Source organism: Oncorhynchus kisutch, unplaced genomic scaffold (assembly GCF_002021735.2).
Source record: "Oncorhynchus kisutch isolate 150728-3 unplaced genomic scaffold, Okis_V2 scaffold2673, whole genome shotgun sequence".
NCBI lineage: Eukaryota > Metazoa > Chordata > Actinopteri > Salmoniformes > Salmonidae > Oncorhynchus > Oncorhynchus kisutch.
Genome location: NW_022264618.1, coordinates 71,709 through 97,232, shown reverse-complemented (window position 1 = coordinate 97,232; position 25,524 = coordinate 71,709). Strand labels below are relative to the sequence as shown.

General features: G+C 44.2%; 1 protein-coding gene across 1 annotated transcript in view; it reads left to right on the top strand.

Annotated features, from left to right (window-relative positions):
* Nucleotides 1–25,524, top strand: part of LOC109887613 (serine/threonine-protein kinase 24-like) — a 60,858-nt gene that overhangs the window by 14,879 nt on the left and 20,455 nt on the right. Inside the window, exons 2-4 of the mRNA XM_031819831.1 lie at nt 21,121–21,351; nt 23,158–23,214; nt 23,627–23,735. Coding sequence (XP_031675691.1) covers nt 21,121–21,351; nt 23,158–23,214; nt 23,627–23,735 — 397 coding nt within the window. The remainder of the gene's footprint in view (nt 1–21,120; nt 21,352–23,157; nt 23,215–23,626; nt 23,736–25,524) is intronic.

The window sequence follows — 25,524 nt, the reverse complement described above, 5'->3', positions numbered from 1 at the left end:
ATTCTCTGAGCTACGCTAAAGCAATGGAAAACAGAGGATCCTCTGAGCTAGGCTAAAGACTAAAGCAATGGGAAACAGAGGATCCTCTGAGCTGGGCTAAAGACTAAAGCAATGGAAAACAGAGGACTCTCTAAGCTAGGCTAAAGACTAAAGCAATGGAAAACAGAGGCTCCTCTGAGCTACGCTAAAGCTATGGAAAACAGAGGATCCTCTGAGCTAGGCTAAAGACTAAAGCAATGGAAAACAGAGGACTCTCTGAGCTAGGCTAAAGACTAATGCAATGGAAAACAGAGGACTCTCTGAGCTAGACTAAAGCAGTGGAAAACAGAGGATTCTCTGGGCTAGGCTAAAGCAATGGAAAACAGAGGATTCTCTAAGCTAGGCTAAAGACTAAAGCACTGGAAACAGAGGATTCTCTGAGCTAGGCTAAAGACTAAAGCAATGGAAAACGGAGGATTCTCTGAGCTAGGCTAAAGACTAAAGCAATGGAAAACAGAGGACTCTCTAAGCTAGGCTAAAGCAATGGAAAACAGGATTCTCTGAGCTAGGCTAAAGACTAAAGCACTGGAAAACAGAGGACTCTCTAAGCTAGACTAAAGCAATGGAAAACAGGATTCTCAGAGCTAGGCTAAAGCAATGGAAAACAGAGGACTCTCTGAGCTAGGCTAAAGACTAAAGCAATGGAAAACAGAGGATTCTCTGAGCTACGCTAAAGCAATGGAAAACAGAGGATCCTCTGAGCTAGGCTAAAGACTAAAGCAATGGGAAACAGAGGATTCTCTGAGCTAGGCTAAAGACTAAAGCACTGGAAAACAGAGGACTCTCTAAGCTAGGCTCAAGCACTGGAAAACAGGGGATTCTCTGAGCTAGGTTAAAGACTAAAGCAATGGAAAACAGAGAATTCTCTGAGCTAGGCTAAAGACTAAAGCAATGGAAAACACAGGACTCTCTAAGCTAGGCTAAAGACTAAAGCAATGGAAAACAGGGGATTCTCTGAGCTAGGCTAAAGACTTAAGCAATGGAAAACAGGGGATTCTCTGAGCTAGGCTAAAGACTAAAGCAATGGAAAACAGAGGTCTCTCTGAGCTAGGCTAAAGACTTAAAGCAATGGACAACAGAGGACTCCCTAAGCTAGGCTAAAGCACTGGAAAACAGGGGATTCTCTGAGCTAGGCTAAAGACTAAAGCAATGGAAAACAGAGGATCCTCTGAGCTAGGCTAAAGACTAAAGCAATGGAAAACAGAGGACTCTCTAAGCTAGGCTAAAGACTAAAGCACTGGAAAACAGGGGACTCTCTAAGCTAGGCTAAAGACTAAAGCAATGGAAAACAGAGGACTCTCTAGTCTAGGCTAAAGACTAAAGCACTGGAAAACAGAGGACTCTCTAAGCTAGGCTAAAGCACTGGAAAACAGAGGACTCTCTAAGCTAAGCTAAAGCACTGGAAAACAGAGGACTCTCTAAGCTAGGCTAAAGCACTGGAAAACAGAGGACTCTCTGAGCTAGGCTAAAGACTAAAACAATGGAAAACAGAGGACTCTGAGCTAGGCTAAAGACTAAAGCAATGGAAAACAGAGGACTCTCTGAGCTAGGCTAAAGACTAAAGCAATGGGAAACAGAGGACTCTCTAAGCTAGGCTAAAGACTAAAGCAATGGGAAACAGAGGACTCTCTAAGCTAGGCTAAAGATTAAAGCAATGGAAAACAGGGGATTCTCTGAGCTAGGCTAAAGCAGTGGAAAACAGAGGATTCTCTAAGCTAGGCTAAAGACTGAAGCACTGGAAAACAGAGGACTCTCTAAGCTAGGCTAAAGATTAAAGCAATTGAAAACAGAGGCTCCTCTGAGCTAGGCTAAAGACTAAAGCAATGGAAAACAGAGGACTCTCTGAGCTATGCTAAAGACTAAAGCAATGGAAAACAGAGGACTCTCTGAGCTAGGCTGAAGACTAAAGCAATGGAAAACAGAGGACTCTCTGAGCTAGGCTAAAGACTAATGCAATGGAAAACAGAGGACTCTCTGAGCTAGACTAAAGCAGTGGAAAACAGAGGATTCTCTGGGCTAGGCTAAAGCAATGGAAAACAGAGGATTCTCTAAGCTAGGCTAAAGACTAAAGCAATGGAAAACAGAGGACTCTGAGCTAGACTAAAGCAGTGGAAAACAGAGGATTCTCTGGGCTAGGCTAAAGCAATGGAAAACAGAGGACTCTCTGAGCTAGGCTAAAGACTAAAGCAATGGAAAACAGAGGACTCTGAGCTAGGCTAAAGACTAAAGCAATGGAAAACAGAGGACTCTCTGAGCTAGGCTAAAGACTAATGCAATGGAAAACAGAGGACTCTCTGAGCTAGACTAAAGCAGTGGAAAACAGAGGATTCTCTGGGCTAGGCTAAAGCAATGGAAAACAGAGGATTCTCTAAGCTAGGCTAAAGACTAAAGCACTGGAAACAGAGGATTCTCTGAGCTAGGCTAAAGCACTGGAAAACAGGATTCTCTGAGCTAGGCTAAAGACTAAAGCACTGGAAAACAGAGGATCCTCTGAGCTGGGCTAAAGACTAAAGCAATGGAAAACAGGACTCTCTAAGCTAGGCTAAAGATTAAAGCCATGGAAAACAGGGGATTCTCTAAGCTAGGCTAAAGATTAAAGCACTGGAAACAGAGGACTCTCTAAGCTAGGCTAAAGATTAAAGCAATGGAAAACAGAGGCTCCTCTGAGCTAGGCTAAAGACTAAAGCAATGGAAAACAGAGGACTCTCTGAGCTAGGCTAAACACTAATGCAATGGAAAACAGAGGACTCTCTGAGCTAGACTAAAGCAGTGGAAAACAGAGGATTCTCTAAGCTAGGCTAATGACTAAAGCACTGGAAACAGAGGATTCTCTGAGCTAGGCTAAAGACTAAAGCAATGGAAAACAGAGGATTCTCTGAGCTAGGCTAAAGCACTGGAAAACAGAGGATCCTCTGAGCTGGGCTAAAGACTAAAGCAATGGAAAACAGGACTCTCTAAGCTAGGCTAAAGATTAAAGCGATGGAAAACAGGGGACTCTCTAAGCTAGGCTAAAGACTAAAGCAATGGAAAACAGAGGACTCTCTAAGCTAGGCTAAAGACTAAAGCACTGGAAAACAGAGGACTCTCTAAGCTAGGCTAAAGCACTGGAAAACAGGACTCTCTAAGCTAGGCTAAAGCACTGGAAAACAGGGGATTCTCTGAGCTAGGTTAAAGACTAAAGCAATGGAAAACAGAGAATTCTCTGAGCTAGGCTAAAGACTAAAGCAATGGAAAACACAGGACTCTCTAAGCTAGGCTAAAGACTAAAGCAATGGAAAACAGGGGATTCTCTGAGCTAGGCTAAAGACTTAAGCAATGGAAAACAGGGGGTTCTCTGAGCTAGGCTAAAGACTAAAGCAATGGAAAACAGAGGTCTCTCTGAGCTAGGCTAAAGACTTAAAGCAATGGACAACAGAGGACTCCCTAAGCTAGGCTAAAGCACTGGAAAACAGGGGATTCTCTGAGCTAGGCTAAAGACTAAAGCAATGGAAAACAGAGGATCCTCTGAGCTAGGCTAAAGACTAAAGCAATGGAAAACAGAGGACTCTCTAAGCTAGGCTAAAGACTAAAGCACTGGAAAACAGGGGACTCTCTAAGCTAGGCTAAAGACTAAAGCAATGGAAAACAGAGGACTCTCTAGTCTAGGCTAAAGACTAAAGCACTGGAAAACAGAGGACTCTCTAAGCTAGGCTAAAGCACTGGAAAACAGAGGACTCTCTAAGCTAAGCTAAAGCACTGGAAAACAGAGGACTCTCTAAGCTAGGCTAAAGCACTGGAAAACAGAGGACTCTCTGAGCTAGGCTAAAGACTAAAACAATGGAAAACAGAGGACTCTGAGCTAGGCTAAAGACTAAAGCAATGGAAAACAGAGGACTCTCTGAGCTAGGCTAAAGACTAAAGCAATGGGAAACAGAGGACTCTCTAAGCTAGGCTAAAGACTAAAGCAATGGGAAACAGAGGACTCTCTAAGCTAGGCTAAAGATTAAAGCAATGGAAAACAGGGGATTCTCTGAGCTAGGCTAAAGCAGTGGAAAACAGAGGATTCTCTAAGCTAGGCTAAAGACTAAAGAACTGGAAAACAGAGGACTCTCTAAGCTAGGCTAAAGATTAAAGCAATTGAAAACAGAGGCTCCTCTGAGCTAGGCTAAAGACTAAAGCAATGGAAAACAGAGGACTCTCTGAGCTATGCTAAAGACTAAAGCAATGGAAAACAGAGGACTCTCTGAGCTAGGCTGAAGACTAAAGCAATGGAAAACAGAGGACTCTCTGAGCTAGGCTAAAGACTAATGCAATGGAAAACAGAGGACTCTCTGAGCTAGACTAAAGCAGTGGAAAACAGAGGATTCTCTGGGCTAGGCTAAAGCAATGGAAAACAGAGGATTCTCTAAGCTAGGCTAAAGACTAAAGCAATGGAAAACAGAGGACTCTGAGCTAGACTAAAGCAGTGGAAAACAGAGGATTCTCTGGGCTAGGCTAAAGCAATGGAAAACAGAGGACTCTCTGAGCTAGGCTAAAGACTAAAGCAATGGAAAACAGAGGACTCTGAGCTAGGCTAAAGACTAAAGCAATGGAAAACAGAGGACTCTCTGAGCTAGGCTAAAGACTAATGCAATGGAAAACAGAGGACTCTCTGAGCTAGACTAAAGCAGTGGAAAACAGAGGATTCTCTGGGCTAGGCTAAAGCAATGGAAAACAGAGGATTCTCTAAGCTAGGCTAAAGACTAAAGCACTGGAAACAGAGGATTCTCTGAGCTAGGCTAAAGCACTGGAAAACAGGATTCTCTGAGCTAGGCTAAAGACTAAAGCACTGGAAAACAGAGGATCCTCTGAGCTGGGCTAAAGACTAAAGCAATGGAAAACAGGACTCTCTAAGCTAGGCTAAAGATTAAAGCGATGGAAAACAGGGGATTCTCTAAGCTAGGCTAAAGATTAAAGCACTGGAAACAGAGGACTCTCTAAGCTAGGCTAAAGATTAAAGCAATGGAAAACAGAGGCTCCTCTGAGCTAGGCTAAAGACTAAAGCAATGGAAAACAGAGGACTCTCTGAGCTAGGCTAAAGACTAATGCAATGGAAAACAGAGGACTCTCTGAGCTAGACTAAAGCAGTGGAAAACAGAGGATTCTCTAAGCTAGGCTAATGACTAAAGCACTGGAAACAGAGGATTCTCTGAGCTAGGCTAAAGACTAAAGCAATGGAAAACAGAGGATTCTCTGAGCTAGGCTAAAGCACTGGAAAACAGGATTCTCTGAGCTAGGCTAAAGACTAAAGCACTGGAAAACAGAGGATCCTCTGAGCTGGGCTAAAGACTAAAGCAATGGAAAACAGGACTCTCTAAGCTAGGCTAAAGATTAAAGCGATGGAAAACAGGGGACTCTCTAAGCTAGGCTAAAGACTAAAGCAATGGAAAACAGAGGACTCTCTAAGCTAGGCTAAAGACTAAAGCACTGGAAAACAGAGGACTCTCTAAGCTAGGCTAAAGCACTGGAAAACAGGACTCTCTAAGCTAGGCTAAAGCACTGGAAAACAGGGGATTCTCTGAGCTAGGTTAAAGACTAAAGCAATGGAAAACAGAGAATTCTCTGAGCTAGGCTAAAGACTAAAGCAATGGAAAACACAGGACTCTCTAAGCTAGGCTAAAGACTAATGCAATGGAAAACAGAGGACTCTCTGAGCTAGACTAAAGCAATGGAAAACAGGATTCTCTGAGCTAGGCTAAAGACTAAAGCAATGGAAAACAGAGGACTCTCTGAGCTAGGCTAAAGACTTAAAGCAATGGACAACAGAGGACTCCCTAAGCTAGGCTAAAGCACTGGAAAACAGGGGATTCTCTGAGCTAGGCTAAAGACTAAAGTAATGGAAAACAGAGGACTCTCTAAGCTAGGCTAAAGACTAATGCAATGGAAAACAGAGGACTCTCTGAGCTAGACTAAAGCAATGGAAAACAGGATTCTCTGAGCTAGGCTAAAGACTAAAGCAATGGAAAACAGAGGACTCTCTAAGCTAGACTAAAGCAATGGAAAACAGAGGATCCTCTGAGCTAGACTAAAGCAGTGGAAAACAGAGGATTCTCTAAGCTAGGCTAAAGACTAAAGCACTGGAAACAGAGGATTCTCTGAGCTAGGCTAAAGACTAAAGCAATGGAAAACAGAGGATTCTCTGAGCTAGGCTAAAGCACTGGAAAACAGGATTCTCTGAGCTAGGCTAAAGACTAAAGCACTGGAAAACAGAGGATCCTCTGAGCTGGGCTAAAGACTAAAGCAATGGAAAACAGGACTCTCTAAGCTAGGCTAAAGATTAAAGCGATGGAAAACAGGGGACTCTCTAAGCTAGGCTAAAGACTAAAGCAATGGAAAACAGAGGACTCTCTAAGCTAGGCTAAAGACTAAAGCAATGGAAAACAGAGGACTCTCTAGTCTAGGCTAAAGACTAAAGCACTGGAAAACAGAGGACTCTCTAAGCTAGGCTAAAGCACTGGAAAACAGAGGACTCTCTAAGCTAAGCTAAAGCACTGGAAAACAGAGGACTCTCTAAGCTAGGCTAAAGCACTGGAAAACAGAGGACTCTCTGAGCTAGGCTAAAGACTAAAACAATGGAAAACAGAGGACTCTGAGCTAGGCTAAAGACTAAAGCAATGGAAAACAGAGGACTCTCTGAGCTAGGCTAAAGACTAAAGCAATGGGAAACAGAGGACTCTCTAAGCTAGGCTAAAGACTAAAGCAATGGGAAACAGAGGACTCTCTAAGCTAGGCTAAAGATTAAAGCAATGGAAAACAGGGGATTCTCTGAGCTAGGCTAAAGCAGTGGAAAACAGAGGATTCTCTAAGCTAGGCTAAAGACTAAAGCACTGGAAAACAGAGGACTCTCTAAGCTAGGCTAAAGATTAAAGCAATTGAAAACAGAGGCTCCTCTGAGCTAGGCTAAAGACTAAAGCAATGGAAAACAGAGGACTCTCTGAGCTATGCTAAAGACTAAAGCAATGGAAAACAGAGGACTCTCTGAGCTAGGCTGAAGACTAAAGCAATGGAAAACAGAGGACTCTCTGAGCTAGGCTAAAGACTAATGCAATGGAAAACAGAGGACTCTCTGAGCTAGACTAAAGCAGTGGAAAACAGAGGATTCTCTGGGCTAGGCTAAAGCAATGGAAAACCGAGGATTCTCTAAGCTAGGCTAAAGACTAAAGCAATGGAAAACAGAGGACTCTGAGCTAGACTAAAGCAGTGGAAAACAGGATTCTCTGAGCTAGGCTAAAGACTAAAGCACTGGAAAACAGAGGATCCTCTGAGCTGGGCTAAAGACTAAAGCAATGGAAAACAGGACTCTCTAAGCTAGGCTAAAGATTAAAGCGATGGAAAACAGGGGATTCTCTAAGCTAGGCTAAAGATTAAAGCACTGGAAACAGAGGACTCTCTAAGCTAGGCTAAAGATTAAAGCAATGGAAAACAGAGGCTCCTCTGAGCTAGGCTAAAGACTAAAGCAATGGAAAACAGAGGACTCTCTGAGCTAGGCTAAAGACTAATGCAATGGAAAACAGAGGACTCTCTGAGCTAGACTAAAGCAGTGGAAAACAGAGGATTCTCTAAGCTAGGCTAATGACTAAAGCACTGGAAACAGAGGATTCTCTGAGCTAGGCTAAAGACTAAAGCAATGGAAAACAGAGGATTCTCTGAGCTAGGCTAAAGCACTGGAAAACAGGATTCTCTGAGCTAGGCTAAAGACTAAAGCACTGGAAAACAGAGGATCCTCTGAGCTGGGCTAAAGACTAAAGCAATGGAAAACAGGACTCTCTAAGCTAGGCTAAAGATTAAAGCGATGGAAAACAGGGGACTCTCTAAGCTAGGCTAAAGACTAAAGCAATGGAAAACAGAGGACTCTCTAAGCTAGGCTAAAGACTAAAGCACTGGAAAACAGAGGACTCTCTAAGCTAGGCTAAAGACTAATGCAATGGAAAACAGAGGACTCTCTGAGCTAGACTAAAGCAATGGAAAACAGGATTCTCTGAGCTAGGCTAAAGACTAAAGCAATGGAAAACAGAGGACTCTCTGAGCTAGGCTAAAGACTTAAAGCAATGGACAACAGAGGACTCCCTAAGCTAGGCTAAAGCACTGGAAAACAGGGGATTCTCTGAGCTAGGCTAAAGACTAAAGTAATGGAAAACAGAGGACTCTCTAAGCTAGGCTAAAGACTAATGCAATGGAAAACAGAGGACTCTCTGAGCTAGACTAAAGCAACGGAAAACAGGATTCTCTGAGCTAGGCTAAAGACTAAAGCAATGGAAAACAGAGGACTCTCTAAGCTAGACTAAAGCAATGGAAAACAGAGGATCCTCTGAGCTAGACTAAAGCAGTGGAAAACAGAGGATTCTCTAAGCTAGGCTAAAGACTAAAGCACTGGAAACAGAGGATTCTCTGAGCTAGGCTAAAGACTAAAGCAATGGAAAACAGAGGATTCTCTGAGCTAGGCTAAAGCACTGGAAAACAGGATTCTCTGAGCTAGGCTAAAGACTAAAGCACTGGAAAACAGAGGATCCTCTGAGCTGGGCTAAAGACTAAAGCAATGGAAAACAGGACTCTCTAAGCTAGGCTAAAGATTAAAGCGATGGAAAACAGGGGACTCTCTAAGCTAGGCTAAAGACTAAAGCAATGGAAAACAGAGGACTCTCTAAGCTAGGCTAAAGACTAAAGCACTGGAAAACAGAGGACTCTCTAAGCTAGGCTAAAGCACTGGAAAACAGGACTCTCTAAGCTAGGCTAAAGCACTGGAAAACAGGGGATTCTCTGAGCTAGGTTAAAGACTAAAGCAATGGAAAACAGAGAATTCTCTGAGCTAGGCTAAATACTAAAGCAATGGAAAACACAGGACTCTCTAAGCTAGGCTAAAGACTAATGCCATGGAAAACAGAGGACTCTCTGAGCTAGACTAAAGCAATGGAAAACAGGATTCTCTGAGCTAGGCTAAAGACTAAAGCAATGGAAAACAGAGGACTCTCTGAGCTAGGCTAAAGACTTAAAGCAATGGACAACAGAGGACTCCCTAAGCTAGGCTAAAGCACTGGAAAACAGGGGATTCTCTGAGCTAGGCTAAAGACTAAAGTAATGGAAAACAGAGGACTCTCTGAGCTAGACTAAAGCAATGGAAAACAGGATTCTCTGAGCTAGGCTAAAGACTAATGCAATGGAAAACAGAGGACTCTCTGAGCTAGGCTAAAGACTAAAGCACTGGAAAACAGGGGACTCTCTAAGCTAGGCTAAAGACTAAAGCAATGGAAAACAGAGGACTCTCTAAGCTAGGCTAAAGACTAAAGCACTGGAAAACAGAGGACTCTCTAAGCTAGGCTAAAGACTAAAGCAATGGAAAACAGAGGACTCTCTGAGCTAGGCTAAAGACTAAAGCAATGGAAAACAGAGGACTCTCTAAGCTAGACTAAAGCAATGGAAAACAGAGGATCCTCTGAGCTAGGCTAAAGACTAAAGCAATGGAAAACAGAGGACTCTCTAAGCTAGACTAAAGCAATGGAAAACAGAGGATCCTCTGAGCTAGGCTAAAGATTAAAGCGATGGAAAACAGAGGACTCTCTAAGCTAGGCTAAAGACTAAAGCACTGGAAAACAGGGGACTCTCTAAGTTAGGCTAAAGACTAAAGCAATGGAAAACAGAGGCTCCTCTGAGCTACGCTAAAGCAATGGAAAACAGAGGATTCTCTGAGCTAGGCTAAAGACTAAAGCAATGGAAAACAGAGGACTCTCTGAGCTAGGCTAAAGACTAAAGCAATGGAAAACAGAGGCTCCTCTGAGCTACGCTAAAGCTATGGAAAACAGAGGATCCTCTGAGCTAGGCTAAAGACTAAAGCAATGGAAAACAGAGGACTCTCTGAGCTAGGCTAAAGACTAATGCAATGGAAAACAGAGGACTCTCTGAGCTAGACTAAAGCAGTGGAAAACAGAGGATTCTCTGGGCTAGGCTAAAGCAATGGAAAACAGAGGATTCTCTAAGCTAGGCTAAAGACTAAAGCACTGGAAACAGAGGATTCTCTGAGCTAGGCTAAAGACTAAAGCAATGGAAAACGGAGGATTCTCTGAGCTAGGCTAAAGACTAAAGCACTGGAAAACAGGGGATTCTCTGAGCTAGGTTAAAGACTAAAGCAATGGAAAACAGAGAATTCTCTGAGCTAGGCTAAAGACTAAAGCAATGGAAAACACAGGACTCTCTAAGCTAGGCTAAAGACTAATGCAATGGAAAACAGAGGACTCTCTGAGCTAGACTAAAGCAATGGAAAACAGGATTCTCTGAGCTAGGCTAAAGACTAAAGCAATGGAAAACAGAGGACTCTCTGAGCTAGGCTAAAGACTTAAAGCAATGGACAACAGAGGACTCCCTAAGCTAGGCTAAAGCACTGGAAAACAGGGGATTCTCTGAGCTAGGCTAAAGACTAAAGTAATGGAAAACAGAGGACTCTCTGAGCTAGACTAAAGCAATGGAAAACAGGATTCTCTGAGCTAGGCTAAAGACTACTGCAATGGAAAACAGAGGACTCTCTGAGCTAGGCTAAAGACTAAAGCACTGGAAAACAGAGGACTCTCTAAGCTAGGCTAAAGACTAAAGCAATGGAAAACAGAGGACTCTCTGAGCTAGGCTAAAGACTAAAGCAATGGAAAACAGAGGACTCTCTAAGCTAGACTAAAGCAATGGAAAACAGAGGATCCTCTGAGCTAGGCTAAAGACTAAAGCAATGGAAAACAGAGGACTCTCTAAGCTAGACTAAAGCAATGGAAAACAGAGGATCCTCTGAGCTAGGCTAAAGATTAAAGCGATGGAAAACAGAGGACTCTCTAAGCTAGGCTAAAGACTAAAGCACTGGAAAACAGGGGACTCTCTAAGTTAGGCTAAAGACTAAAGCAATGGAAAACAGAGGACTCTCTGAGCTAGGCTAAAGACTAAAGCAATGGAAAACAGAGGCTCCTCTGAGCTACGCTAAAGCTATGGAAAACAGAGGATCCTCTGAGCTAGGCTAAAGACTAAAGCAATGGAAAACAGAGGACTCTCTGAGCTAGGCTAAAGACTAATGCAATGGAAAACAGAGGACTCTCTGAGCTAGACTAAAGCAGTGGAAAACAGAGGATTCTCTGGGCTAGGCTAAAGATTAAAGCGATGGAAAACAGAGGACTCTCTAAGCTAGGCTAAAGACTAAAGCACTGGAAAACAGGGGACTCTCTAAGTTAGGCTAAAGACTAAAGCAATGGAAAACAGAGGACTCTCTGAGCTAGGCTAAAGACTAATGCAATGGAAAACAGAGGACTCTCTGAGCTAGACTAAAGCAGTGGAAAACAGAGGATTCTCTGGGCTAGGCTAAAGCAATGGAAAACAGAGGATTCTCTAAGCTAGGCTAAAGACTAAAGCACTGGAAACAGAGGATTCTCTGAGCTAGGCTAAAGACTAAAGCAATGGAAAACAGAGGACTCTCTGAGCTTGGCTAAAGACTAATGCAATGGAAAACAGAGGACTCTCTGAGCTAGACTAAAGCAGTGGAAAACAGAGGATTCTCTGGGCTAGGCTAAAGCAATGGAAAACAGAGGATTCTCTAAGCTAGGCTAAAGACTAAAGCACTGGAAACAGAGGATTCTCTGAGCTAGGCTAAAGACTAAAGCAATGGAAAACGGAGGATTCTCTGAGCTAGGCTAAAGATTAAAGCGATGGAAAACAGAGGACTCTCTAAGCTAGGCTAAAGACTAAAGCACTGGAAAACAGGGGACTCTCTAAGTTAGGCTAAAGACTAAAGCAATGGAAAACAGAGGACTCTCTGAGCTAGGCTAAAGACTAATGCAATGGAAAACAGAGGACTCTCTGAGCTAGACTAAAGCAGTGGAAAACAGAGGATTCTCTGGGCTAGGCTAAAGCAATGGAAAACAGAGGATTCTCTAAGCTAGGCTAAAGACTAAAGCACTGGAAACAGAGGATTCTCTGAGCTAGGCTAAAGACTAAAGCAATGGAAAACAGAGGACTCTCTGAGCTAGGCTAAAGACTAATGCAATGGAAAACAGAGGACTCTCTGAGCTAGACTAAAGCAGTGGAAAACAGAGGATTCTCTGGGCTAGGCTAAAGCAATGGAAAACAGAGGATTCTCTAAGCTAGGCTAAAGACTAAAGCACTGGAAACAGAGGATTCTCTGAGCTAGGCTAAAGACTAAAGCAATGGAAAACGGAGGATTCTCTGAGCTAGGCTAAAGACTAAAGCAATGGAAAACAGAGGACTCTCTAAGCTAGACTAAAGCAATGGAAAACAGAGGATTCTCAGAGCTAGGCTAAAGCAATGGAAAACAGAGGACTCTCTGAGCTAGGCTAAAGACTAAAGCAATGGAAAACAGAGGATTCTCTGAGCTACGCTAAAGCAATGGAAAACAGAGGATCCTCTGAGCTAGGCTAAAGACTAAAGCAATGGGAAACAGAGGATTCTCTGAGCTAGGCTAAAGACTAAAGCAATGGGAAACAGAGGATCCTCTGAGCTGGGCTAAAGACTAAAGCAATGGAAAACAGAGGATTCTCTGAGCTGGGCTAAAGACTAAAGCAATGGGAAACAGAGGATTTTCTGAGCTGGGCTAAAGACTAAAGCAATGGGAAACAGAGGATCCTCTGAGCTAGGCTAAAGCAATGGAAAACAGAGGATTCTCTGAGCTACGCTAAAGCAATGGAAAACAGAGGATCCTCTGAGCTAGGCTAAAGACTAAAGCAATGGGAAACAGAGGATCCTCTGAGCTGGGCTAAAGACTAAAGCAATGGAAAACAGAGGACTCTCTAAGCTAGGCTAAAGACTAAAGCAATGGAAAACAGAGGCTCCTCTGAGCTACGCTAAAGCTATGGAAAACAGAGGATCCTCTGAGCTAGGCTAAAGACTAAAGCAATGGAAAACAGAGGACTCTCTGAGCTAGGCTAAAGACTAATGCAATGGAAAACAGAGGACTCTCTGAGCTAGACTAAAGCAGTGGAAAACAGAGGACTCTCTGAGCTAGGCTAAAGACTAAAGCAATGGAAAACAGAGGATTCTCTGAGCTACGCTAAAGCAATGGAAAACAGAGGATCCTCTGAGCTAGGCTAAAGACTAAAGCAATGGGAAACAGAGGATTCTCTGAGCTAGGCTAAAGACTAAAGCAATGGGAAACAGAGGATCCTCTGAGCTGGGCTAAAGACTAAAGCAATGGAAAACAGAGGATTCTCTGAGCTGGGCTAAAGACTAAAGCAATGGGAAACAGAGGATCCTCTGAGCTGGGCTAAAGACTAAAGCAATGGGAAACAGAGGATCCTCTGAGCTAGGCTAAAGCAATGGAAAACAGAGGATTCTCTGAGCTACGCTAAAGCAATGGAAAACAGAGGATCCTCTGAGCTAGGCTAAAGACTAAAGCAATGGGAAACAGAGGATCCTCTGAGCTGGGCTAAAGACTAAAGCAATGGAAAACAGAGGACTCTCTAAGCTAGGCTAAAGACTAAAGCAATGGAAAACAGAGGCTCCTCTGAGCTACGCTAAAGCTATGGAAAACAGAGGATCCTCTGAGCTAGGCTAAAGACTAAAGCAATGGAAAACAGAGGACTCTCTGAGCTAGGCTAAAGACTAATGCAATGGAAAACAGAGGACTCTCTGAGCTAGACTAAAGCAGTGGAAAACAGAGGATTCTCTGGGCTAGGCTAAAGCAATGGAAAACAGAGGATTCTCTAAGCTAGGCTAAAGACTAAAGCACTGGAAACAGAGGATTCTCTGAGCTAGGCTAAAGACTAAAGCAATGGAAAACGGAGGATTCTCTGAGCTAGGCTAAAGACTAAAGCAATGGAAAACAGAGGACTCTCTAAGCTAGGCTAAAGCAATGGAAAACAGGATTCTCTGAGCTAGGCTAAAGACTAAAGCACTGGAAAACAGAGGACTCTCTAAGCTAGACTAAAGCAATGGAAAACAGGATTCTCAGAGCTAGGCTAAAGCAATGGAAAACAGAGGACTCTCTGAGCTAGGCTAAAGACTAAAGCAATGGAAAACAGAGGATTCTCTGAGCTACGCTAAAGCAATGGAAAACAGAGGATCCTCTGAGCTAGGCTAAAGACTAAAGCAATGGGAAACAGAGGATTCTCTGAGCTAGGCTAAAGACTAAAGCAATGGGAAACAGAGGATCCTCTGAGCTGGGCTAAAGACTAAAGCAATGGAAAACAGAGGATTCTCTGAGCTGGGCTAAAGACTAAAGCAATGGGAAACAGAGGATCCTCTGAGCTGGGCTAAAGACTAAAGCAATGGGAAACAGAGGATCCTCTGAGCTAGGCTAAAGCAATGGAAAACAGAGGATTCTCTGAGCTACGCTAAAGCAATGGAAAACAGAGGATCCTCTGAGCTAGGCTAAAGACTAAAGCAATGGGAAACAGAGGATCCTCAGAGCTGGGCTAAAGACTAAAGCACTGGAAACCAGAGGACTCTCTAAGCTAGGCTAAAGCACTGGAAAACAGAGGACTCTAAGCTAGGCTAAAGCACTGGAAAACAGAGGACTCTCTAAGCTAGGCTAAAGCACTGGAAAACAGAGGACTCTCTAAGCTAGGCTAAAGCACTGGAAAACAGAGGACTCTCTAAGCTAGGCTAAAGCAATGGAAAACAGAGGACTCTCTCAACTAGGCTAAAGCACTGGAAAACAGAGGATTCTCTGAGCTGGGCTAAAGACTAAAGCAATGGGAAACAGAGGATCCTCTGAGCTGGGCTAAAGACTAAAGCAATGGGAAACAGAGGATCCTCTGAGCTAGGCTAAAGCAATGGAAAACAGAGGATTCTCTGAGCTACGCTAAAGCAATGGAAAACAGAGGATCCTCTGAGCTAGGCTAAAGACTAAAGCAATGGGAAACAGAGGATCCTCAGAGCTGGGCTAAAGACTAAAGCACTGGAAACCAGAGGACTCTCTAAGCTAGGCTAAAGCACTGGAAAACAGAGGACTCTAAGCTAGGCTAAAGCACTGGAAAACAGAGGACTCTCTAAGCTAGGCTAAAGCACTGGAAAACAGAGGACTCTCTAAGCTAGGCTAAAGCACTGGAAAACAGAGGACTCTCTAAGCTAGGCTAAAGCAATGGAAAACAGAGGACTCTCTCAACTAGGCTAAAGCAATGGAAAACAGAGGACTCTAAGCTAGGCTGAAGATTTGAACCAAAAACAGCTCACTGACTGACATCTATTCCTGAAATGTGACCTGTTCACATCTGTACTTGAATACAGCTGGTTGCCAAGTCATATGTTTGTAAATCGCAATGTGAGTGATATATCTAGCGTACATCATATCTAGCCTACAGTAGACCAGTATTTTCCATGAGCTGAGTGTTGTGTGTTGGTTTCTGAGAGGTGGAACAGCTAAGGGCATTTCCTTCTAAAATTACCCATGAGCACCAAAATGTAAAGTTCATAGGAGCGTGTCGAATTGGGTGTCAAATGAAAGCTTTGTCTATAAATATATATTTTAATTAAGCTCTATATATTCATTTTCCAACCGTTTTCCATCATAACAATGAGGAATAAGTCTGTGATTTCTGATCAGATGAAAAAGGGGTGTTGAACAACGTCTAGCAGAAAGTCCTAAAATGTATAAGAAATACATCAAAACACCAAATTGTTGAAGACCCTTTGCCAACTAATATCAAATTATTTGCCTTATGTAAGCTAAGAAACATTGTCTTGTAATTCCGTTACCAAAAACCTCCGTCTTTAAGATATTTTCACATTTCTCTCCCTCGTGAGGAGGAAGGATAATGAAAGTCCACAAATTAACAAGTGAAGGTAGACCCACCCATTACTTAGTGTTTTTACTCATATCAACTTTGCTAATGAATTAAGTGATTTAAAACTCGTAATTCTCTTACCAAATCGGAAATGGAATTACTGAAAAATGTTATTTGTCACCTGCTTGGTAAACAACAGGTGTAGACTAACGGTGAAATGTTCACGGATCCTTTTCCAACAAAGCAGATTAAAATTACAACAATAAATCATTAAAATGGGAATAAATAAACAGTGAATAACTAGTCATAATCATGTTGCTATGTGCAAAGCATTTGGAAAGTATTCAGACCACTTCCCTTCTTCCACATGTTGTTACATTACAGCCTTATTCTAAAATGTATTCAATTACATAGTTTTTCTCATCAATCTACACAATACCCCATAATGACTAAGCAAAAACAGGGTTTTAGACATGTTTGCTAATTTATGAAAATAAAAAACAGAAATAGCTTATTTACATCAGTATTCAGACCCTTTTGCTATGAGACTCGAAATTGAGCTCAGGTGCATCCTGTTTCCATTGATCATCCTTGAGATGTTTCTACAACTTGATTGGAGTCCACCTGTGGTAAATTCAATTGATTGAACATTATTTGGAAAAGTACACACTTGTCTATATAAGGTCCCACAGCATGTCAGAACTAAAACTAAGCCATTAGGTTGAAGGAATTGTCTGTTGAGCTCAGAGACAGGATTGTGTCGAGGCACCAATCTGGGATAGTGTACCAAAAAATGTCTGGAGCATTGGAAGTTCCCCAAGAACACAGTGGTCTCCATCATTCTTAAATGGAAGACGTTTGGAACCACCAAGACTCTTCCTAGAGCTGGCCGCCCGGCCAAACTGAGCAACCGGGGTAAAAGGGCCTTGGTCAGGGAGGATACCAAGAACCCAAGGGTCACTCTGACAGGGCTCCAGAGTTCCTCTGTGGAGATGGGAGAGCCTTCCAGAAGGACAACCATCTCTGCAGCACTCCACCAATCAGGCCTTTCTGGTGGAGTGGCCAGATGGAAGCCACTCTTCAGTAAAAGGCACAGCCTGCTTGGAGTTTGCCAAAAGGCACCTAAAGGACCCTCAGACCATGAGAAACAAGATTGTCTGATCTGATGAAACCAAGATTGAACTCTGTGGCCTGAATGCAGTGTGTCACTTCTGGAGGAAACCTGGCACCATCCCTACGGTGGGGATGCTGTGGGGATCCCTGCTGTGGCGATGTTTGTCAGCGGCAGAGACTGGGAGACTAGTCAGGATCAAGAGAAAGATTAATGGAGCAAAGTACAGAAAGATCCTTGATGAAAACCTGCTCCAGAGTGCTCAGGACCACCGCCTGGGGCGAAGGAAAACTACGCTAAGCACACAGCCAAGACAATGCAAGAGTGGCTTTGGGACAAGTCTCCGAATGTCCTTGAGTGGCCCAGCCAGAGCCCGGACTTGAACCCGATCTAACATCTCTGGAAAGACCTGAAAATAGCTGTGCAGCGACGCTCCCCATCCAACCTGACAGAGCCTGAGAGGATCTACAGAGAAGAATGGGAGAAACTCCACAAATACAGGTGTACCAAGCTTGCAGCGTCATACCCAAGAGACTCGAGGCTGTCATCGCTGGCAGAGGTGCTTCAACAAAGTACTGAGTAAAGGGTCTGAATTCTTATGTGAATGTGATATTAACGGGGGGGGGGGGGGGGGGGGTTTATTTATTTTTTATACATTTTCAAAAATGTCTACAAACCAGTTTTTGCTTTGTCATTATGGGGTATTGTGATGTCATTATGGGGTATTGTGGTGTCATTATGGGGTATTGTGATGTTATTATGGGGTATTGAGATGTCATTATGGGGTATTGTGATGTCATTATGGGGTATTGTGATGTCATTATGGGGTATTGAGATGTCATTATGGGGTATTGAGATGTCATTATGGGGTATTGAGATGTCATTATGGGGTATTGTGATGTCATTATGGGGTATTGTGATGTCATTATGGGGTATTGTGATGTCATTATGGGGTATTGAGATGTCATTATGGGGTATTGTGTGTAGATTGAAGGGGAAAAAATGATTTAACCCATTTTACAATGAGGCTGTAATACAACGGTGTGGGGGGAAAGTCAAGGGGTATGAATACTTTCCAAGATGAGTACTGTAGGGTTAGGGTCAGAGGTCAATACCAGGGGAGAGTACTGTAGGGTTAGGGTCAGAGGTCAGGACCAGGGGAGAGTACTGTAGGGTCAGAGGTCAGGACCAGGGGAGAGTACTGTAGGGTTAGGGTCAGAGGTCAATACCAGGGGAGAGTACTGTAGGGTCAGAGGTCAGGACCAGGGGAGAGTACTGTAGGGTTAGGGTCAGAGGTCAGGACCAGGGGAGAGTACTGTAGGGTCAGGGCCAGGGGAGAGTACTGTAGGGTCAGGGCCAGGGGAGAGTACTATAGGGTCACAGGTCAGGGCCAGGGGAGAGTACTGTAGGGTTAGGGTCAGGACCAAGGGAGAGTACTGTAGGGTTAGGGTCAGAGGTCAGGACCAGGGGAGAGTACTGTAGGGTCAGGGCCAGGGGAGAGTACTATAGGGTCACAGGTCAGGGCCAGGGGAGAGTACTATAGGGTTAGGGTCAGGACCAAGGGAGAGTATTGTAGGGTTAGGGTCACAGGTCCGGACCAGGGGAGAGTACTGTAGGGTCAGAGGTCAAAGCAGAGCGACATCCTAGTCCCAGGTTGTGTCATGGAAATTAAAGATAACTCCTTTATTCAATAGTCTGGTCGCTATAAAGAGGACTCCTTTATTCAATAGTCTGGTCACTATAAAGAGGACTCCTTTATTCAATAGTCTGGTTGCTATAAAGAGGACTCCTTTATTCAATAGTCTGGTCGCTATAAAGAGGACTCCTTTATTCAATAGTCTGGTCGCTATAAAGAGGACTCCTTTATTCAATAGTCTGGTCGCTATAAAGAGGACTCCTTTATAGTCTGGTCGCTATAAAGAGGACTCCTTTATAGTCTGGTCGCTATAAAGAGGACTCCTTTATAGTCTGGTCGCTATAAAGAGGACTCCTTTATTCAATAGTCTGGTCGCTATAAAGAGGACTCCTTTATAGTCTGGTCGCTATAAAGAGGACTCCTTTATTCAATAGTCTGGTCGCTATAAAGAGGACTCCTTTATAGTCTGGTCGCTATAAAGAGGCCTCCTTTATTCAATAGTCTGGTCGCTATAAAGAGGACTCCTTTATAGTCTGGTCGCTATAAAGAGGACTCCTTTATAGTCTGGTCGCTATAAAGAGGACTCCGTTATTCAATAGTCTGGTCGCTATAAAGAGGACTCCTTTATTCAATAGTCTGGTCGCTATAAAGAGGACTCCTTTATTCAATAGTCTGGTCGCTATAAAGAGGACTCCTTTATTCAATAGTCTGGTCGCTATAAAGAGGACTCCTTTATAGTCTGGTCGCTATAAAGAGGACTCCTTTATAGTCTGGTCGCTATAAAGAGGACTCCTTTATTCAATAGTCTGGTCGCTATAAAGAGGACTCCTTTATTCAATAGTCTGGTCGCTATAAAGAGGACTCCTTTATAGTCTGGTCGCTATAAAGAGGACTCCTTTATTCAATAGTCTGGTCGCTATAAAGAGGACTCCTTTATAGTCTGGTCGCTATAAAGAGGACTCCTTTATTCAATAGTCTGGTCGCTATAAAGAGGACTCCTTTATAGTCTGGTCGCTATAAAGAGGACTCCTTTATTCAATAGTCTGGTCGCTATAAAGAGGACTCCTTTATTCAATAGTCTGGTCGCTATAAAGAGGACTCCTTTATAGTCTGGTCGCTATAAAGAGGACTCCTTTATTCAATAGTCTGGTCGCTATAAAGAGGACTCCTTTATAGTCTGGTCGCTATAAAGAGGACTCCTTTATAGTCTGGTCGCTATAAAGAGGACTCCTTTATAGTCTGGTCGCTATAAAGAGGACTCCTTTATAGTCTGGTCGCTATAAAGAGGACTCCTTTATAGTCTGGTCGCTATAAAGAGGACTCCTTTATAGTCTGGTCGCTATAAAGAGGACTCCTTTATTCAATAGTCTGGTCGCTATAAAGAGGACTCCTTTATAGTCTGGTCGCTATAAAGAGGACTCCTTTATTCAATAGTCTGGTCGCTATAAAGAGGACTCCTTTATTCAATAGTCTGGTCGCTATAAAGAGGTCTCCTTTATTCAATAGTCTGGTCGCTATAAAGAGGACTCCTTTATAGTCTGGTCGCTATAAAGAGGACTCCTTTATTTAATAGTCTGGTCGCTATAAAGAGGACTCCTTTATTCAATAGTCTGGTCGCTATAAAGAGGACTCCTTTATAGTCTGGTCGCTATAAAGAGGACTCCTTTATTCAATAGTCTGGTCGCTATAAAGAGGACTCCTTTATTCAATAGTCTGGTCGCTATAAAGAGGACTCCTTTATTCAATAGTCTGGTCGCTATAAAGAGGACTCCTTTATAGTCTGGTCGCTATAAAGAGGACTCCTTTATTCAATAGTCTGGTCGCTATAAAGAGGCCTCCTTTATTCAATAGTCTGGTCGCTATAAAGAGGACTCCTTTATTCAATAGTCTGGTCGCTATAAAGAGGACTCCTTTATTCAATAGTCTGGTCGCTATAAAGAGGACTCCTTTATAGTCTGGTCGCTATAAAGAGGACTCCTTTATTCAATAGTCTGGTCGCTATAAAGAGGACTCCTTTATAGTCTGGTCGCTATAAAGAGGACTCCTTTATTCAATAGTCTGGTCGCTATAAAGAGGACTCCTTTATAGTCTGGTCGCTATAAAGAGGACTCCTTTATTCAATAGTCTGGTCGCTATAAAGAGGACTCCTTTATAGTCTGGTCGCTATAAAGAGGACTTCTTGGCTTCATCATTGCTGCAGTGTTGCAACATGTTGTTCACAAAATAATGCTGCCTGATATTGTTTAACTCTTATCACATGTCATGGATTCAACTTCTAAACACTGCTGCTCTCTCCTCCCCCCTCCTACCTCCCTCTCTCCCTTCTCCTCCCTCTCTCCCTCCTCCCCCCTCCTACCTCCCTCTCTCCTCCCCCTCCCCCCTCCCTCTCTTCCTCCTCCCCCCTCCCCCTCCCTCTCTCCCTTCTCCTCCCTCTCTCCCTCCTCCCCCCTCCTACCTCCCTCTCTCCTCCCCATCCCTCTCTCCCTCCCTTCGCCCTCTCTCCCTCCTCCCCCCTCCTACCTCCCTCTCTCCCTTCCTTCTCCTCCCTCTCTCCCTCCTCCCCCCTCCTACCTCCCCCTCTCCTCCCCCTCCCTCTCTCCCTTCTCCTCCTGTAGAACGTGAAGGCAGACCCAGAGGAGCTGTTCACTAAGTTGGAGAGGATCGGTAAAGGCTCGTTTGGTGAGGTGTTTAAAGGAATAGACAACAGGACTCAGAAGGTGGTGGCCATTAAGATCATTGACCTGGAGGAGGCTGAGGATGAGATGGAGGATATTCAGCAGGAGATCACTGTGTTGAGTCAGTGCGACAGCCCTTTCATCACCAAGTACTATGGATCATACCTGAAGGTAGGTCATAGGGTTACAACATGATCCGTGCTTCTACACCTGCATTGCTTGCTGTTTGGGGTTTTAGGCTGGGTTTCTGTACAGCACTTTGAGATATCAGCTGATGTACGAAGGGCTATATAAATAAATTTGATTTGATTTGATTTGGTTAGGGGTCAGGGTTAAAGGTTATGGAGCAGGAGAGGTCAGTGTGACAGCCCCTTCATCACCAAGTACTATGGATCATACCTGAAGGTAGGTCATAGGGTTAGGGGTCAGGGTCAAAGGTTATGGAGCAGGAGAGGTCCGTGTGACAGCCCCTTCATCACCAAGTACTATGGATCCTACCTGAAGGTAGGTCATAGGGTTAGGGGTCAGGGTTAAAGGTCACCAAGTACTATGTCTCCTATCTCAAAGTGAGCACCACTGTCCCATAAACCCCCCTGTTGTCCCACTGAACCCCCCTGTTGTCCCACTGAACCCCCCTGTTGTCTCACTGAACCCCCCTGTTGTCTCACTGAACCCCCCTGTTGTCCCACTGAACCCCCCTGTTGTCCCACTGAACCACTGTCCCATAAAACCCCCTGTTGTCCCACTGAACCACTGTCCCATAAACCCCCCTGTTATCCCACAGTACCTCTATACCACTGTCCCATAAATCCCCCTGTTGTCCCACTGAACCACTGTCCCACTGAACCCCCCTGTTGTCCCACTGAACCACTGTCCCATAAACCCCCCTGCTGTCCCACTGAATCACTGTCTCATAAACCCCCTGTTGTCCCACTGAACCACTGTCCCACAACCCCCCCTGCTGTCCCACTGAACCACTGTCTCATAAACCCCCTGTTGTCCCACTGAACCACTGTCTCATAAACCCCCCTGTTGTCCCACTGTACCTCTATACCACTGTCCCATAAACCCCCCTGTTGTCCCATAAACCCCCCTGTTGTCCCACTGTACCTCTATACCACTGTCCCATAAACCCCCCTGTTGTCCCATAAACCCCCCTTGCTGTCCCATAAACCCCCCTTGCTGTCCCATAAACTCCCCTTGCTGTCCCATAAACCCCTCTTGCTGTCCCATAAACCCCCCTGTTGTCCCATAAACCCGCTGTTGTCCCATAAACCCCCCTTGCTGTCCCATAAACCCCCCTTGCTGTCCCATAAACCCCCCTGTTGTCCCATAAACCCACTTGCTGTCCCATAAACCCCCCTGTTGTCCCATAAACCCCCTTGCTGTCCCATAAACCCGCCTTGCTGTCCCATAAACCCCCCTGTTGTCCCATAAACCCCCCTGTTGTCCCATAAACCCCCCTTGCTGTCCCATAAACCCCCTTGTTGTCCCATAAACCCCCCTTGCTGTCTCATAAACCCCCTGCTATCCCATAAACCCCCCTGTTGTCCCATAAACCCCCCTTGCTGTCCCATAAACCCCCTGCTATCCCATAAACCCCCCTGTTGAAGGCTTTTCCAGGTTGTTCTCTAAACATACTATACTTCAGCGAAGTGCCCTTTTTTCTAGCCTAGATACTTAACAGTTAGAGCCACTAGATAGAAGAACCGAAGGGAAAGTGGTACTCCCCTGCAGACATCTGGCCCACAGGCTGATATTTAGGACCATCGTCATGTTAGTAGGAAGGGATTTAACATCATTTTAATCTCACTTCCCACTTCTCTCTATTTAATCCCAAATGAAACCAGGATAAAAGACTCCTGACTCCCACCAGACAGAGCTTCTCAGGGCATCAGCACTTATTGCTACAGATTTGGAGGAACCAGCCCCTGTCCTAACAGGGCCTCTGTAACTGGCTTCTCTTGTCTGCTTCAGGAGGCCAAGCTGTGGATCATTATGGAGTATCTAGGGGGAGGCTCGGCATTAGATCTGGTGAGTGATGTTACCAGTAATCAGACGATATGTGGACATTGTGTTAGCTAACGGTTGTGTGAGTTGTGCTAGCTAACAGGGGAGGTTGTGTAAGTTGTGCTAGCTAACAGGGGAGGTTGTGTGAGTTGTGCTAGCTAACAGGGGATGTTGTGTGAGTTGTGCTAGCTAACTGGCGCGGTTGTGTGAGTTGTGCTAGCTAACAGGGGAGGTTGTGTGAGTTGTGCTAGCTAACAGGGGAGGTTGTGTGAGTTGTGCTAGCTAACAGGGGCGGTTGTGTGAGTTGTCCTAGCTAACAGGGGAGGTTGTGTGAGTTGTGCTAGCTAACAGGGGTGGTTGTGTAAGTTGTGCTAGCTAACAGGGGCGGTTGTGTGAGTTGTGCTAGCTAACAGTTGCGGTTGTGTGGTTTTTCCAGTTGGAGCCGGGGTTGCTGGATGAGACTCAGATCGCCACCATCCTCAGAGAGATTCTGAAGGGTCTGGAATACCTCCACTCAGAAAAGAAGATACACAGAGATATCAAAGGTACTAGCTAGCATGGATACCAGTAGGGGCTAACCTAGCTAGCATGGGTACCAGTAGGGGCTAACCTAGCTAGCATGGGTACCAGTAGGGGCTAACCTAGCTAGCATGGATACCAGTAGAGGCTAACCTAGCATGGATACCAGTAGGGGCTAACCTAGCTTGCATGGATACCAGTAGGGGCTAACCAAGCTAGCATGGATACTAGTAGGGACTGTGGCAATGAGGGGACACGAACAGCAGGTATAGGCCAAAAAAGGTTATTTATTATAATACCAGTAGGGACTAACCAAGTTAGCATGGATACCAGTAGGGGCTAACCTAGCCAGCATGGATACTAGTAGGGACTAACCTAACTAACAGGGATACTAGTAGGGACTAACCTAACTAACAGGGATACTAGTAGGTGTTAACAGGGATACTAGTAGAGGCTAACAGGGATACTAGTAGAGGCTAACAGGGATACTAGTAGGGACTAACAGGGGTACTAGTAGGGACTAACCTAACTAACAGGGATACTAGTAGGGACTAACCTAACTAACAGGGATACTAGTAGGTGTTAACAGGGATACTAGTAGAGGCTAACAGGGATACTAGTAGGGACTAACAGGGGTACTAGTAGGTACATAGACATCAACAGTACTGACAGGGTTAATGTAGAAGGTACAGAGACATCAACAGTACTGACAGGGTTCATGTAGAAGATACAGAGACATCAACAGTACTGACAGGGTTAATGTAGAAGGTACAGAGACATCAACAGTACTGACAGTGTTAATGTAGAAGGTACAGAGACATCAACAGTACTGACAGGGTTAATGTAGAAGGTACAGAGACATCAACAGTACTGACAGTGTTAATGTAGAAGGTACAGAGACATCAACAGTACTGACAGTGTTAATGTAGAAGGTACAGAGACATCAACAGTACTGACAGGGTTCATGTAGAAGGTACAGAGACATCAACAGTACTGACAGGGTTAATGTAGAAGGTACAGAGACATCAACAGTACTGACAGTGTTAATGTAGAAGGTATAGAGACATCAACAGTACTGACAGGGTTCATGTAGAAGGTACAGAGACATCAACAGTACTGACAGGGTTCATGTAGAAGGTACAGAGACATCAACAGTACTGACAGGGTTCATGTAGAAGGTACAGAGACATCAACAGTACTGACATGGTTAATGTAGAAGGTACAGAGACATCAACAGTACTGACAGGGTTCATGTAGAAGGTAATAGACATCGACAGTACTGACAGGGTTAATGTAGAAGGTACAGAGACATCAACAGTACTGACAGGGTTAATGTAGAAGGTACAGAGACATCAACAGTACTGACAGGGTTCATGTAGAAGGTACAGAGACATCAACAGTACTGACAGGGTTAATGTAGAAGGTACAGACATCAACAGTACTGACAGTGTTAATGTAGAAGGTACAGAGACATCAACAGTACTGACAGGGTTAATGTAGAAGGTACAGACATCAACAGTACTGACAGTGTTAATGTAGAAGGTACAGAGACATCAACAGTACTGACAGGGTTCATGTAGAAGGTACAGAGACATCAACAGTACTGACAGGGTTAATGTAGAAGGTACAGAGACATCAACAGTACTGACAGTGTTAATGTAGGGGGCATTTTTCAATGACGTGAACAGTGAGTTGTCCAGATTAGAATGAGTGACATTAACCCACAACTAGTGACCTCCTCCTCAAGGGGTTTGTCTCTCTTGGTGTAACGGTTAAGGTGTTAGGTTGACAGTCTCTGGACCTGGGTTTGAGTCC